At 54.4% G+C, this 14,292-nt stretch overlaps 1 protein-coding gene across 2 annotated transcripts in view; it reads right to left on the bottom strand.

The window, feature by feature from the left end:
- RANBP3 (RAN binding protein 3) overlaps positions 1–14,292 on the bottom strand; it is a 62,555-nt gene continuing 48,263 nt past the window's right edge. For both annotated transcript variants that reach the window (XM_064174870.1, XM_064174871.1), the window contains 8 exons: positions 13,746–13,849; positions 11,186–11,264; positions 10,313–10,415; positions 9,392–9,516; positions 6,068–6,188; positions 4,821–4,963; positions 2,568–2,748; positions 1–1,489 (listed from right to left, as the gene is read on the bottom strand). In XM_064174870.1, the coding sequence (XP_064030940.1) occupies positions 1,446–1,489; positions 2,568–2,748; positions 4,821–4,963; positions 6,068–6,188; positions 9,392–9,516; positions 10,313–10,415; positions 11,186–11,264; positions 13,746–13,849 (900 nt within the window). In that variant the 3' untranslated portion in view covers positions 1–1,445. The remainder of the gene's footprint in view (positions 1,490–2,567; positions 2,749–4,820; positions 4,964–6,067; positions 6,189–9,391; positions 9,517–10,312; positions 10,416–11,185; positions 11,265–13,745; positions 13,850–14,292) is intronic.

Genomic DNA, 14,292 nt, shown 5'->3' with positions numbered 1-14,292 from the left:
TTCAGAACTACACACAGGAGAACACATTCTTGCTTTTATTTTGGTGGAACAGAGTACAGAATCCTTCAGCCCAGACGAGGCAAAGCTGGCAAATACCTGTGTGGGTTTTCCCCTCATGCTGCAAGACTTCAGGAGACAGGAGGAGGGGGAGGGTTAGAAGTTACTTTTCTATTTAAGGCCGTTAATTCAGCGAGACAGTGAAGGAGGAGCTCAACTGAAGCATGGAGAAGTTGTGGTGACTTCGGGGAGGTTATTCCCCGGTGGGGAGGTCAGGCAAGTGCTTCGGTGGCTTGCTGAATCAAGCCAGCAAGTGAGGGCTGCTTGATGGGACAGGCTGGTTTGGATGGCTGAGGGAGCTGGTGGCATGAGCCTGGCTTTGCTCTTCCAAGGGCAGCAGCTGTTTCCTCATCAGCTTTTCTGAAGGTGGAACCTGGAAGCCTCCTACAGGTTACTGCAGCCACAGAGAGACAGAGCTTTTCTAAGAGCAAACACTGTGGGCAACACCTACTCTAGAGTGGCTTTCAGCTCTCCCTTAAATAGGAACAGAAGAGTACAAAACAAGAGAGTTTCACTTTTTCAACACACAAAGAGCATCTTATTGAAAAACTAACATAAAAAAAAAACCCAAACAAAAAACCACCACAATATAAATCCCCAAAGGAGAACAATGAAATGGGAAGGAGGAAAAAAAAAACCCCAAAAAAACCCAAACAAGTGAAGCAGAACATCCTGGGGGCTCTGAAGTCTCTTCTCAGCACGTTAAAAAAAAAAGCTTCTCTGGTGACCCACAAAGTTTTGTGTCCTGTTTACAAACCCAACTAGGACAGGGGAGCAATACTGGGGGGTGGGATTAAAAAGGTTCAAAACCCCCCCAAAACCTGCCTCCTCCTCCCCCCCCCCCACATCTGCAGTTCCCCAGGAGGGCAGTCAGTGAGTGCAGGAACTGGGGAGCAGTTCCCCTGCAGGTGGAGGAACTCAGGGGGGAGCTGGGGTCAGGAAAGCAGAACTGGAGTCGGAACCGCGTCAGGAAGGTCTATCTCGGAGGCCTGCAGGACAGGAACTACTGAAGGAACAGTCAGAAGGTCCCAATGGAAAGCTGTGACAAGCTGCAATGTGCCACCTCGATTGCAAGGAAGAGGGGAAAGTGTTTGGTTTTTTGTTTGTTTTCTTTTATCCTCTTTTGTTGTTGTTGTTGTTGTTTCTTGGCTCATCAATATGATGAGCTCTCACGTCCCAAACCACATTCAGGTAGTTTCCAAGTCTGCTTTTTTTGTGTAGAATCATTGATCCAGACCAAAAAAACCAAACAAACAGAACAGGGATGCACAGTTCTTAAGTCCTGGAGCCTTCAAACACTGCCTGAAAGAAGAGCTGGCCTGGGGTGTCCGGAGATGCCTGCAAGATGGTGTTCATAGCAGCCTTGCAAGCAGATGGGCTCACGTCTGCTATGTGCTGCCAACGTTCTGCCCCTCACCTTCCTCAGCAGGACCTGAAACAAACAGAGCAGGGCTTGGTCAGGAGGAGCACCTCTGCTGTCTTGCCTTGCAATAAGACACCCCTCAAAAAGCCTGCAGAGGTCTCAGATGTGGGACTTTAAGGACAGATGAGAGCTGCAAGAGTTCCCCCTCCCCCTGCCTTACATCTTCCCTCTCCAGATGAAGTTCTGGCAGAACCAATCAGGCTGGAAAAGACCTCAGAGATCATCCAGTCCAACCCAGCACCTAACCCTTCTAATTAGCTAACCCCTGGCACTAAGTGCCTCATGCAGCCTCCTCTGAAACACCTCCAAGGGCAGCCCATTCCAATGCCAACCTCTCCTGCTGTGAAGAACTTCCTCCTAATGCCCAGCCTGAATCTGCCCTGGCACAGCTTGAGGCTGTGTCCTCTTGTCCTGTCCCTCGGTGCCTGGGAGAAGAGCCTAACCCCTCCCTTTGGGTAGCTGCAGACAGCAATGAGCTCTGCCCTGAGCCTCCTCTGCTGCAAGCTGCACCCCCCCCCAGCTCCCTCAGCCTCTCCTCACAGGGCTGTGCCCCAGGCCCTCCCCAGCCTTGCTGCCCTGCTCTGGACACAGAAGGATTTTATGTTCCTGTCCAATCTTGCCCATCCCAGAGCCTCAGGCTCAGTTTCCAGCCTCTTCAATCCCCTCACTGCTTTTGCTAAGATTCATTCCTTCTTTTCATCCCTGCAGTGGGCTGGGATGGAGGCTTGGGCTCTGCCAAAGGCTGTCCCAAGACACAGGAAAGCAAAGCAGCAACGACTACAGAGTGAGAAGCAGCAAATGAAGCCTTCCTCACACTGCACACCAGTGCCTTCCCAAAGCCTGGGCTCCTCAGGTACAAAGGAGTCAGACCTTCTGTTCCCTGGGAAGCCTTCTGCATCCCCAAGAGCACTCTGCTCAGGGGGCAGTCTGGATCCTGCCTGCTCCTTGGAGCAGGAGCAAACAGCTGCACGCAGAGCCAGGTCATGGACCGAGCCCTGCCCCACTCTGAGCAGAGGCCAGGAGGGCACCCAGGAGACAGCCATGGAGCGCATGGGAAGCAGGAAACTGCCTGGGCTGTCTTGCTTACCACTTCCAGCTGATCCTGAAGGTGCAATGACATCATCATCACTGTCCTCCTCGTTTGATTGTGTGACCTCTGGCTCAGGTGCTGCACTCTTCACCTCCTGCTCCTGCTCCACTCTGCTCCGCAGGGCCAAGATGCGGTGGTGCAAGGCAGCATACAGCTGCCCTGTGTCTTTAGAGCTCGCCTGCAGGTTTCAGAAGCAGGAAAAAGGTGCAAGAATTACAGCACTGCACTCACCAGGCAGCCCCAAACTCACAACCAGCCCTGAAGGTGTTTAAGGCCAGGCTGGATGAGGCTGTGGCGAGCCTGCTGTAGGGTAGGGTGGCCCTGCCCATGGCAGGGGGGTTGGAACTGGCTGATCCTTGTGGTGCCTTCCGACCCTCACTGATTCTGTGCTCTGCAATTATCTCCTACAAGGTTTTTCAAGCCAGACCTGGATGGGCTGTGGGAGATGCAGCAGGGTGCTGAACTCTGACAGCAGAAGCACTTCCCTCTGGCTCTGCACCAGCTTTCTCTGGCTGATTTTATGCACCCTCCTTCACCCAGCAGCCACACAGCTTTCCTGACACCTCCTAGAAGCTTAGGCTAAACAGATCTTGAACTGCAAAGTTTGCCTTGCAGAGGCTTTTCCAGCTGTGTCAACCACTCCACCCTAGCTGCAGTCACCTCCTGGGTCTGTGGGGCACTGACATGGAGCTCCAAGAAAAGACACAGAACCCTGAGTGGGCCTGTGGCCAGGCAGGGGCCAGCCCAGTGGGTTGCCTGTTTGGGTTTTTCTGGTTTTCCCACTCCCCTTTACCCTGCTCAGCTCCTTCAGTATTTGTGACAAGCTGTCCACCTCCAGATCTTTCTGCTCTCAGTGGTACCTCAGGCCTTCAAAAGAATCACTTGCTAGGCCCAGGAAACCAAGCCCTAAAGGGCATTTAAGAGGGAGCTCCCTTCAGACACTATGAAACTGTCTTCATCATGTCAGTGAACTCCTCAGTAACCACTGCTACCCCCCCCCAGGTTAGCTGCAAGGCAACAGTCCCAATTCTCACATTCTCTCATCAAAAATTATCTCCACCCCCATCTGCCACCTCTGGGTCTGCAGGCATCAGAGACTCACAGAATGGGTTGGAAGTGACCTTAAAAATCATCCAACTCCAACCCCCTGCCACGGGCAGGGACACCTCCACCAGCCCAGGCTGCTCAGGGCCTCATCCAGCCTGGCACTGAACAGCTCCAGGCAGGAGGCAGCCACAGCCTCCCGGGGCAGCCTGTGCCAGTGTCAGTGCCCCTGCCATGAGCTGTAGGCAGTGAATGAGTCCACACAAGATGCTTGTTCCCAGCTCTAAAGCCAGCAGTGAGGAACCAGGTGACAGATTCACTGCAGCTCTTCACACCCAGCCAGATGCTGATGTGATCTCTTCATTCCCCTCCTTTTCTTCCTCACTGTGGAGATCCCAGATCCCAGTCCTCCCAAGCCAATGCCCCAGGGGAAAGCTGAGCCTTTGTTGCTGTTCTCCATTGCTGATCCATACAAACACTTAACTGTGCAGCACCAGTGTCAGGCAGGAGGTGTTCAGACCTCTGAGCCTGGGAGTGCTCTCAGCAGACAGAGCACAAGGACCCTGCTGCTGCTCTCTCACTGACTTCCCAGGTGTTTCAGGAATCCTAACTGGGGAGCACAGAAATCCCTTCCCGTGTCCTGCTGCTGCTTGGAATACTGTGCCAAAAGAAAAACCCAGTTCCAATGTGCTACCCAAGTGCCACCACCACGCTGCTGAGACACTGAGTGCTTCACCTCCGCTGAGCGCCGGCACAGCCACCCAGGCAGGGGCAGCTCCCCTCTGCTGCAAGGCCCTGGAGGTCTAACTCTGGCTAAGTCACTACACAGACCTCTGGATGAACATCTCCCTCGAGAGCAAAAATGATTTGCATCACATCAAGTCTCAGTAGGTGTGGAATGGATCCCATGGGATCCACGCCTGGGACGATCTGGCTGCCCAGGGCACTTCTTCACAACCTGCAGGGCCTTAGATGATCTCCAAGGTCACTTCCAAGGCCTTAGATGATCTTTAAATCCCCTTCCAAGCCAAACCATTCCATGATTCTATGTTTCCAGGACTCTTCCAGCCACTCAAAGCCTGCCAAGGAGGGGCTGGTGGCAAGGAGGTTGAGCACAGAGCATGGGGAATGGTAGCCCAAGTGCAGTTTAAGCAAGCACTGCTCTCAGAAGGAAGGCCTGAGGAGCAACCAGACTCCAGTACTCACTGATATGAGGAACACTTTGACTCCCTGGTCCTCTGTGTCCATGGCAGTGATCCGGATGCTCTTCTCGCTGGCTTTGTCAATCTGCATCTGAGCCCAGAGCTTGGTATTTAAGATTAGCCTGAGGCTCCCCTGAGTCCTCATCACTGAAGCCAACAAACAAAGAGCAATTAGGTGGAAGAAGACACAACAGGAAGCTCAAGGCAGCCACGGTGGCTTTTAGTGGTGTGAATGTTTAGGTCTCTGCACAAAGAGCATTAAGGGAAAGTCCTTAAAGCAGGAATCTGGTCACAAGTGCTGCTCAGAAGGGCACGTAAAGACTGTCAGTCCTGGCGAAGGGATACTTAGCCCAAAGCCTTATGTTAATACATGCAGGTTCAGAGGATGGATCTGAGCTGATAATCTCAGGCTAATCTCCATTCCTGCCAGTTTGAACTGCCCTGCACTATGCAGGGACTCCCCTCCCCTCTCTACTGTGCCCTAGTGAGACCCCACCTGGAATAGTGCATGCAGGTCTGGGCTTCCAGGATCTGCTGGAAAGAGCCAAGGGAGGGCTGCAAGGATGCTGCAGGGACTGCAGCACTGCTCTGTGAGGAGAGGCTGAGAGCCCTGGGGCTGCTCAGCCTGCAGAGGAGAAGGCTGAGAGGGGATCTGAGCAGTGTCTGCAAATAGCTGAGGGCTGGGGTCGGGAAGGAAGGGACAGGGACAGCCTCTGCTCACTTGTGCCCTGCCATGGGACAAGAGGCACTGGATGGAAGCTGCAGCACAGGAAGTTCCAGCTCAGCATGAGGAAGAACTTCTTGGCTGTAAGGGTCCAGAGCTGGGCCCAGGCTGCCCAGAGAGGTTGTGGAGTCTCCTCTGGAGCCTTTCCAGCCCTGTCTGGATGTGTTCCTGTGTGACCTACACTGGGTTCTCTGCTCCTGCTCTAGCAGGGGTTGGACTGGAAGATCTCCAGAGGTCCCTTTCAAGCCCTAACATCCTCTGACCCTGTGATCATGTGTCCCAAAGAGCACAGAGCCCAGGTCTGAAGAAGCAGAGCACCAATTTCCAGGCAAATATTCCAGCTGCTGAACACCGCTGGATTAATGGGGGAAAGAAGTCACTTGCTGCAATAGGAGGATAAGAAAAGGTCACAAATCAAAGCAAGAGAACAGCTCCCAAATGCTTCTGAGGTGCTGTAGCTGAGCCAGGCTGTGCTGTGGAAGGAGCAGAGGCTGCCAGGCAGCCTCACTGCCCCTGGCTCCCCTTACCCAGGCGGGACTGTAGCGTTCCGTCGTCCGTCGAGGCCATGTCGTTGAGCCGCAGCAGCCCTCGGCCTCTCTCCACCCAAGACTGAGAGTTCTTGTCAAACACAAACAGCTTGCACTGAATCTGCAAGAGAAAAAGCTCTCTGGAGCAGAGGGCTTGGTTGAAGCCTTCAGTCAGATCTCTCACTGCCAGCTGAAGCTGCCTGGAGCTCTGGAAACCAAATCTGCATCCTCTCTTCTGCACCCAGCTCCTCCAAAGAGGCTGTCTGGCTTCACACAGCCTTGTGAAGGGAAGCTCCACATTCCTCACCAGTGCCTGTGCTCAGGCAGGAACAAGTTCTGGGCAAGGCACAAACTTCTGCAGAGGGAGCTTGTGGCAAGGCCTGGTTACAGCCACCTGTGGCCTTACACCAGGCAGCTCTTTGGCTTGAAAGAACTAAAAGCATTTGCAAGGCTCTGGGGCACTCTGCACCCTCCAACCTGGAATCTGCTGCTGAGAGGACCCTGCACAGTGAAGGAAAAGCAAAATTCTCCCTGTGTTAAGGAAGAAAGGATGAACAAAGTTAGCTCATCACCAGCTCACAGCCTGGCCCCAAGCTGGGAGCAGAGAAGGCTTTCGGTGCCTTCCTGGCTCCTCACTGATAAATCTCAGCTTCTCCACTTCCTCCTGTAGGACTGCTCCACCTCCCCCCTAGAGCTCCTGCTCAGGACTGCTCCACCTCCCCCCTAGAGCTCCTGCTCAGGACTGCTCCACCTCCCCCCAGAGCTCCTGCTCAGGACTGCTCCACCTCCCCCCAGAGCTCCTGCTCAGGACTGCTCCACCTCCCCCCCAGAGCTCCTGCTCAGGACTGCTCCACCTCCCCCCTAGAGCTCCTGCTCAGGACTGCTCCACCTCCCCCCAGAGCTCCTGCTCAGGACTGCTCCACCTCCCCCCAGAGCTCCTGCTCAGGACTGCTCCACCTCCCCCCCAGAGCTCCTGCTCAGGACTGCTCCACCTCCCCCCCAGAGCTCCTGCTCAGGACTGCTCCACCTCCCCCCCCAGAGCTCCTGCTCAGGACTGCTCCACCTCCCCCCCCAGAGCTCCTGCTCAGGACTGCTCCACCTCCCCCCCCAGAGCTCCTGCTCAGGACTGCTCCACCTCCCCACCCAGAGCTCCTGCTCAGGACTGCTCCACCTCCCCACCCAGAGCTCCTGCTCAGGACTGCTCCATCTCCCCCCAGAGCTCCTGCTTTTCCCCCCTGCCAGCCCTCCCTGCTCTCCTTTCCCCTCTCTAAGCCCTTCGTTGCCTCCACTCAGTTTCACACTTGTAAGCATCCCCCCAGGCTCCCCACGTGTGCAGTATTTGGTTCCATTTCTGTTTCCTCCCTTTCCTTCTCCTCACCACCCAACCCCCAGCCCTGGACACTTCAGAGTTGCCACACAAACACACTGCTGCCTGCACAAGCCCCCTGGTGGTGCATGGTGCCACACCCAGCTGGCAGCTGGCACCAGTGCTGTCCCCTACGGGTCGGTGCTGGGCCCAAGCCGCTTTCATATCGCCACTGATGATCTGGACAAGGGAATTGAGTCCAGCAGCAGTGAGCTTGCAGATGACACCAACTCGGGAGCAAGTGTGTATGTGTCAGAGGGCAGGAGGGCTCTGCAGAGGGGCCTGGGCAGGCTGGACAGATGGGCACATGCCAGGAGTCTGAACAAGGCCAAGTGCCAGATTCTGCACTTTGGCCACAACAGCCCCATGCAGTGCTACAGGCTGGGGCCAGAGTGGCTGAGAGCAGCCAGGCAGAGAGGGACCTGGGGGTGCTGGCTGGCAGCTGAACACAAGCCAGCAGTGTGCCCAGGTGGCTAAGAGGGCCAATGGCATCCTGGCCTGGCTCAGGAGCAGTGTGGCCAGCAGGAGCAGGGCAGTCCTTCCACCCTGTGCTCAGCACTGCTCAGGCCACACCTTGAGTGCTGTGTCCAGCTCTGGGCTCCTCAAGTCAAGAGAGATGTTGAGGTGCTGAAGGTGCCCAGAGAAGGGCAGCAAGGCTGGGGAGGGGCCTGGAGCACAGCCCTGTGAGGAGAGGCTGAGGGAGCTGGGAGGGTGCAGCCTGCAGCAGAGGAGGCTCAGGGCAGAGCCTGCAGGGAGGCTGTAGCCAGGTGGGGTTGGGCTCTGCTGCCAGGCACCGAGGGACAGAACAAGAGGACACAGCCTCAAGCTTTGCCAAGGCAGGTTCAGGCTGGACATCAGGAAGAAGTTCTTCACAGCAAGAGACATTGGTGTTAGGATGGGCTGCCCAGGGAGGTGGTGGAGTGCCCACCCCTGGAGGTGTTTCAGAGGAGGCTGCATGAGGCACTTAGTGCCAGGGGTTATTTAGTTAGAAGAGGTTAGGTGATAGGTTGGACTGGATGATCTCTAAGGCCTTTTCAACCTGGTTAACTCTGTGGCTCTGTGAAACCTCGGGACAAGAGCAGGCAGGGCAGAGCTGATACAACATCTCCAGTCCTGTATGGAGCACACAGCTGCTGAGAGTCAGGGGTTTGGCAAACAGGACTGAACCCTTCAGTGCTGACATGAACCAGTCAGGAGTTCTGAGGCCTCACCAGGGAGGTACCAGAACAACCACTTGTGTCTAGTGAAGAGAAGCCTGACCAATGTTCTAGAGTCTTCTTTTACAGGACCAAACACAGGTGCAGCAGTGCTGCATTGGCTACTGACAGCATCAGAACAGCAGGAAGAAAAAGCTACCCTGAAAACCACAAAGCAGTTCAAGTGCTGAGAAACTCCAAAGATCAAGGGCAAAGAAAAATCCTCACTGTGATTGGAGCATAAAGAGAGGAGGGCAAACAAAAACTCACATCTACACACACCCAGCAGATGAAAACTCTTCACATCTTTAAAGAGAGAAAGTTATTAAATATTTAAGTTAATGAACGACTAAAATATTAATTAAACCACAATGAAAAGCAGGAGTTTGAGTCTAAAGCATCTCCAATTCAGGGCCCCAAGACAAATCCCTGAGCACTGCTGCATGGTTTCTGCCAGGCTGCTGGCCTGAGAGCCATCCAGAGCAGGACAAAGGACTTGAAAATCTTTAGCTCACTTCAGTTTTCTTCCCTTAATTGCTTTGAAGGGCCCAGAGCTGGCCAGGGGCTGCCTGCAGGGCCCAGAGTGCTCAGCACTTGTTTGGGTGGCTCAGGCAAGCTAAGATCAAAGTTGAAAGTGCACACTTCGGATAGTTAAACACAAGGAAGTGCATCAGAGAGAGGGAGGTTGAGCTGCAGGCAACCAGGAGGACACTCACTGAACCCCCAGCACCTCAAAGCTCCTCTGCTTCAGCCATTCCTTACCTGCAGGACGTTGCTCTCAGCCTCCTCCCCAGTGATCACCTCCACCTTGGCCAGCAAACACTTCCTGGCTGTTGCTTTAGTGTAGGCTGCTGCTGACTCTGCCAGGGACTCTGAAATGTTATTAGCTGAACAAGAGGGTCAAAGGGAGAGGATGATCAGGATACTTTGGTGCAAGATTTATCAAGGCCCCACAGCAGCACACCAGAGTTTGGAGAAACAGAAGCACAGCAGACAGGCACTGACAGCAGGAGCAGGACTGCAATTCCAAGCAGGACTCCAGCTTGTCTCTTCAGGCTTCTTTCCAAAGCCCAGGCTGACAGAGGGGCCTGAAGAGTTCAGTTCTGGCCACTGCAGCTGCAGGTGCTTCAGCAGTCCTGCTGCTACTGGCACTACCCAGCTGTGTCCACACATGCACAGCACCATCCACTCTCCACTTTACTCTGGCTTGCAAAGGCAGTTGGCTGGGGACAACCCAGAGCCCCCAGAAAACCTTTCCAGCCTGGAGAGTAACCTGAGCCCACAGCAAATGGTTCCTGAGGCAAGCAGCACATCTGCTGCAGCCTCTCTATCCTGTGGGCTCAGCCACTCAGCTACTGCAAGGGCACTGTCCTGGTGAAAGACTCTTTGCCACATTCCTCTGTACCCTGCAGCTCCAAGCAGCTGCTTGTTAAGCCCTTCTGCTTGCCTTCAGCAAGGGTACTCCAGATACCCTGTCAGGTCACCCTGAACTAGCTGGACATTTAAGACAAGAGAAGAGCACCTACACACCCTGCACCTCATCTCCCACCCTTAGCCTCTACCTCTCCTTACAGGAGGCAGAAAAAGCAGCCTAAACCCATCCTGGTTATAGAGCAGCAGCAGGCTGCAAAGTGCCAGTGCTTAAACAAGGATTAACTCCCATCCCTCCAAGATTGTGTTCACCTTTCTCTGGTGTGGCTTCCTGAGAAGATGATTCAGACCCAGACTCTGCAGCAGCATTCTCCTTATTGCTCTCTGTGCTACCTTCGTTTGATTTTGGTGGACTCTAAGGCAAAAAGAAGAGGAGGTAAAGAGGAGGGAGCAAGCAGACACTGCTTGTGCACAAGAGGACTGAGCACTGGCTGAGGAAGCCCTGCTGCTTGCACAGCACAGGGCAAGAGAGGAATCCAAGGCCAACATGGTCACAGAGTGAGTGCCATCCTGCCACCCCAGCCAAGGAGCATCACCCAGTGTCAAACCATTTTCCCCTGAAGTGAGCCCAAATCTCAAGCCCTGTTCTGAAGTTGTGTTCAAAACAAACCAATTTCAGCCAGAGTTTGCCTCAGTGCCTGCCTGAGCTGCCTGCTGAGTGGTTGGACAGGCATGAAATGCAGAGCACAAAACACTCCTCTCTTGGTGCCAGCACAGCAATGAAACAAGAGCTGGCAGTGGTGAGGCTCAGGCTGGCACACAACAATGTCCTCAGGACCAAGGCAGCTGCTTCACTGCTGGACCTGAAACTCCATCACTGGGGAGCAAACTTCTCAGGTGGAGGACAGCAAACAAATCATCCTCCAACACTTCTGACAGTGAGGCCATTCGAAGCCACAAGCAGTGCCACCAAGTGCCACCTGCTCTACAGAGAGGGCATCTCCTTAGAGCAGCAGGGCAGGGAAAGCCTGGAGAGAGCAGTGGGAAACCCACAGTGCCCTCACAGGAGATACCTCCAAAGGAAAGCACTGCAAGAAAACCCCAAAGGCTCTGCAGACTGTGGGGTGAGCTGTGAGGCAGAAGCTGCCCAGGCCCCATGCCAGCTCTCGCCCTGGGGGCACTCACCAGGACTCGCTCGCTCATGTTCTGCCCAAACACAAACTTGTTGCTAGAAGCTTCTGCACTGTTTGTGGAGTCCTCTACACTGGAAAATAAAAGCAACAAACAAAAACCACAGCAGAAGAGGTTTTAGCAACCAGGACAACATCTGCTGTCTTCTGCTGGCAACCTTCACCACCGGCAGGGCCTGCCACTGGCTTTGGCCATTCAGCACCGCTGGCACAAACAGCAGCAGAGCCCAGTTCAGGTGGGAGCAGCTGCTGGGGTTAGAGGCAGGATGCTCTTGTGATTTTGTCACTGTTAACATCTCCCCCTTGGCCATCCAATCCCATCCTACATGATCATAGAATCAGTCAGGGCTGGAAGGGACCACAAGGAACATCCAGCTCCAACCCCCTGCCATGGGCAGGGACACCTCACCCTAGAGCAGGCTGCCCACAGCCTCAGCCAGCCTGGCCTTAAACACGCCCAGGGATGAAGCTTCCACCACCTCCCTGGGCAACCCCTGCCAGGCTCTCCCCACCCTCCTGCTGAACAACTTCTTCCTAACCTCCAGGCTGACTCTGTCCATTCCCAACTTTGCTCCATTCCCCCCAGTCCTATCCCTACCTGAAGCGATGCTGAATGCTGCTTGACTATGGAGTGGGTTGGGCTGGAAGGGACCTTAAAGACCATCCAGTGCCAGTCACAAAACTTGCTTTTTTAACCACTCTTCTACACAGAATGGCTCTGGGAGGGACCTTACAGCTCATCTACTCCAAACCTCTGCATGGGCAGGGACACTTCTCACCAGCCCAGGCTGCTCATGGCCTCATCCAGCCTGGCCTTGACCATCTCCATGAAGGAGGCATCCACAGCCTCCCTGGGCAGCATGCATGGACTTGAACCACCACACAGCTCTGGGTCAGCCTTCTCAGAAACAGGACTGGAACAAACCAAGCTGCACCACAACAAAGCAAAGTACAAGCAGCAGGGATAAATGAGGCCTTGTATTAGTCCAGCTGCAATGCTCCAGTCTCCCCAGGAGGCTTCCCAATCAAACCTCAGCCTTCATCAGCACCCTTCTCCCCTGTGGCAGCTACTTGAACAGCTTTTCAGCCCCCCTTAGGGAGGACAAAAGTTTTACTATTTAATGGACTCAAACTTCCCAGGTGCCTGTGGATCTGCCCTGCCTTCAGACAGGCCTCCCTCAGACAGCAACACACAAAGAGAACATGCAGGATGGAGACCACTTGGGGTAGAGCTCACAGGTTTGGGGGCACTACAGCACTGAGGGAAGCCTTTCAAGTGTGCATGTGGAGCTGCTGCTTCTGAAAAAGGAGATTCAAACGAGGAGCAAATCTTCAAGGGAAGAAAGTTTTGCCTACTAAGGGAATTAAACAGCAGAGCTCTGAGCTGCAGCTGCCAGCTGGGAACCCAGGATGGTCTACCAAGGTAATTTACAACTTCTAAAGCACTGCCAGTGCACTGCAGAGGGAGGAGTTCACCTTCTGCCACCCTGTCCTGCTGTCTCAGCTGAAAACCAGAGCTGAAAACCAGACAAACCCCACACCAGACAGTGTCTGGCCATTACCTACCAGGAGTAAATCCTCCCAGAATGAACTCCAGCAAACCATGGCAGTAGATGCACACAAACTACCTCAGGACATGAAGCCCACAGGCCAGAAGCTACTCTGCCAAATCCAATCTTAACAATCTGACAGCAGCCCTGGAAAGGCACCCAAGGAGTCCCTCCTCATGGTGTTCACCTCTCCAGAACATCACCTGGGAAGCTCAGTATCAGAAGGAGATAAGGCTGCAGAACTGCCTTGGGCCTACTCTGAGGAGTACAAGAGGGTGCAGAAAGCCAGGAGGAGGCAGGCTCACGTTGGTGCTCTGCCTGCAGCTGCCTCATGGCCTCAAACGCCCTGCAGCTCAGGTTCCTGCAGCAGCTGAGGTGTCCCTCTGCCCTGCTGCTCTCCCCCTGCTTCTCCAGCTCTGACTCCAATTTACAGCCCTCCAGTTTTCTCCCTGACTGTTTTGTCTGCTGAGCTAACATCTCCACAGGGCCATATCGAGCCCTTGGCCTGAGCTGAGGGCTGCCAGTTAGAGTTCTGCAGGCACAATTAGCAGCTTCCTCCTGGCTGCCTCACTTCACATCTGCACTTACAGCAAATGCCTTCTGCTGCTGCCTAGTCAGAAAGTCTCCCAAGGACCTCTCCGAGTTAGGTCCCTGTTCACTTGCTCATGACCTCCACTGAACACCACTGCACAGACCTCTAGAGGATGCCACTGGCAGCTCCAGCTGACTGTAACCATTCCTGAAGCGACTTTACCAAAGGTAAGATGAAAGCTTTCTGAAGTAGCTCTGGTGAGGATATGGTCAAATAAATGCTCCAAAAGCATCTCTCTTGGCCAGCTGACTGAGTGTCCCCCAAGATCTGACATGTGCCACCTGGTTCTTCAAAAGCCCCCACTCAGCCAGTATGGGCTCCACACCCAGTAGGGAGCAGACTCACAAACCATTCTGAGCCTCAAGCAAGGAAGAAGAAACAAAACTGTGCTGCAGCTTTGCCTGCAGCCTCACCTGGAGCTGATGTACTGCAGGAAGTAGTTTGTCGCCGCGGGGAGGTCGGAGGAGGGCAGCCCAGCACTCTGCACCTCGGCGCTGTCGTCGCTTTCATCTCCCAGCTGCAACAGGAACAGGCAGATGCTGACAGCTTTAGCAGCTCATTCCTGCCCAGAGCTCCAGCCACAAACACCTCCTGCACTGAACCAGTGGCCCAGTCTCATCTTCTCACCAGGGAACCTGCAGGAACTTGTGCTCAACAGGAGCTACAACAGCCCAGCCCAGTGACAGGCCTGAGCCCAGGCTGTCCTGCTTTCCTCTCCTCAACTTCTCTGTGAGCATCTCAGCAGTGTATCTGAACTGAGAATTAACTGCAGCTGAGGGAAAAGATCACCCAGCACTGAGCTTCAGATGTCACAATGGTTTAGGTTGGAAGGGACCTCAAAGCTCAGCCAGTTCCAACCCCATGCCATAGGCAGGGACACCTCCCACCAGAACAGGTCGCTCAAGGCCTCATCCAACCTGGCCTTGAACAGCTCCAGGGAGGGAGCATCTCTGACTGCAG

The sequence above is a fragment of the Pogoniulus pusillus genome, chromosome 41 (genome assembly GCF_015220805.1).
Source record: "Pogoniulus pusillus isolate bPogPus1 chromosome 41, bPogPus1.pri, whole genome shotgun sequence".
NCBI classification, from domain to species: domain Eukaryota; kingdom Metazoa; phylum Chordata; class Aves; order Piciformes; family Lybiidae; genus Pogoniulus; species Pogoniulus pusillus.
Note: the sequence above shows the minus strand (reverse complement) of the source record. Positions and strands in the feature narration are given on the sequence as shown.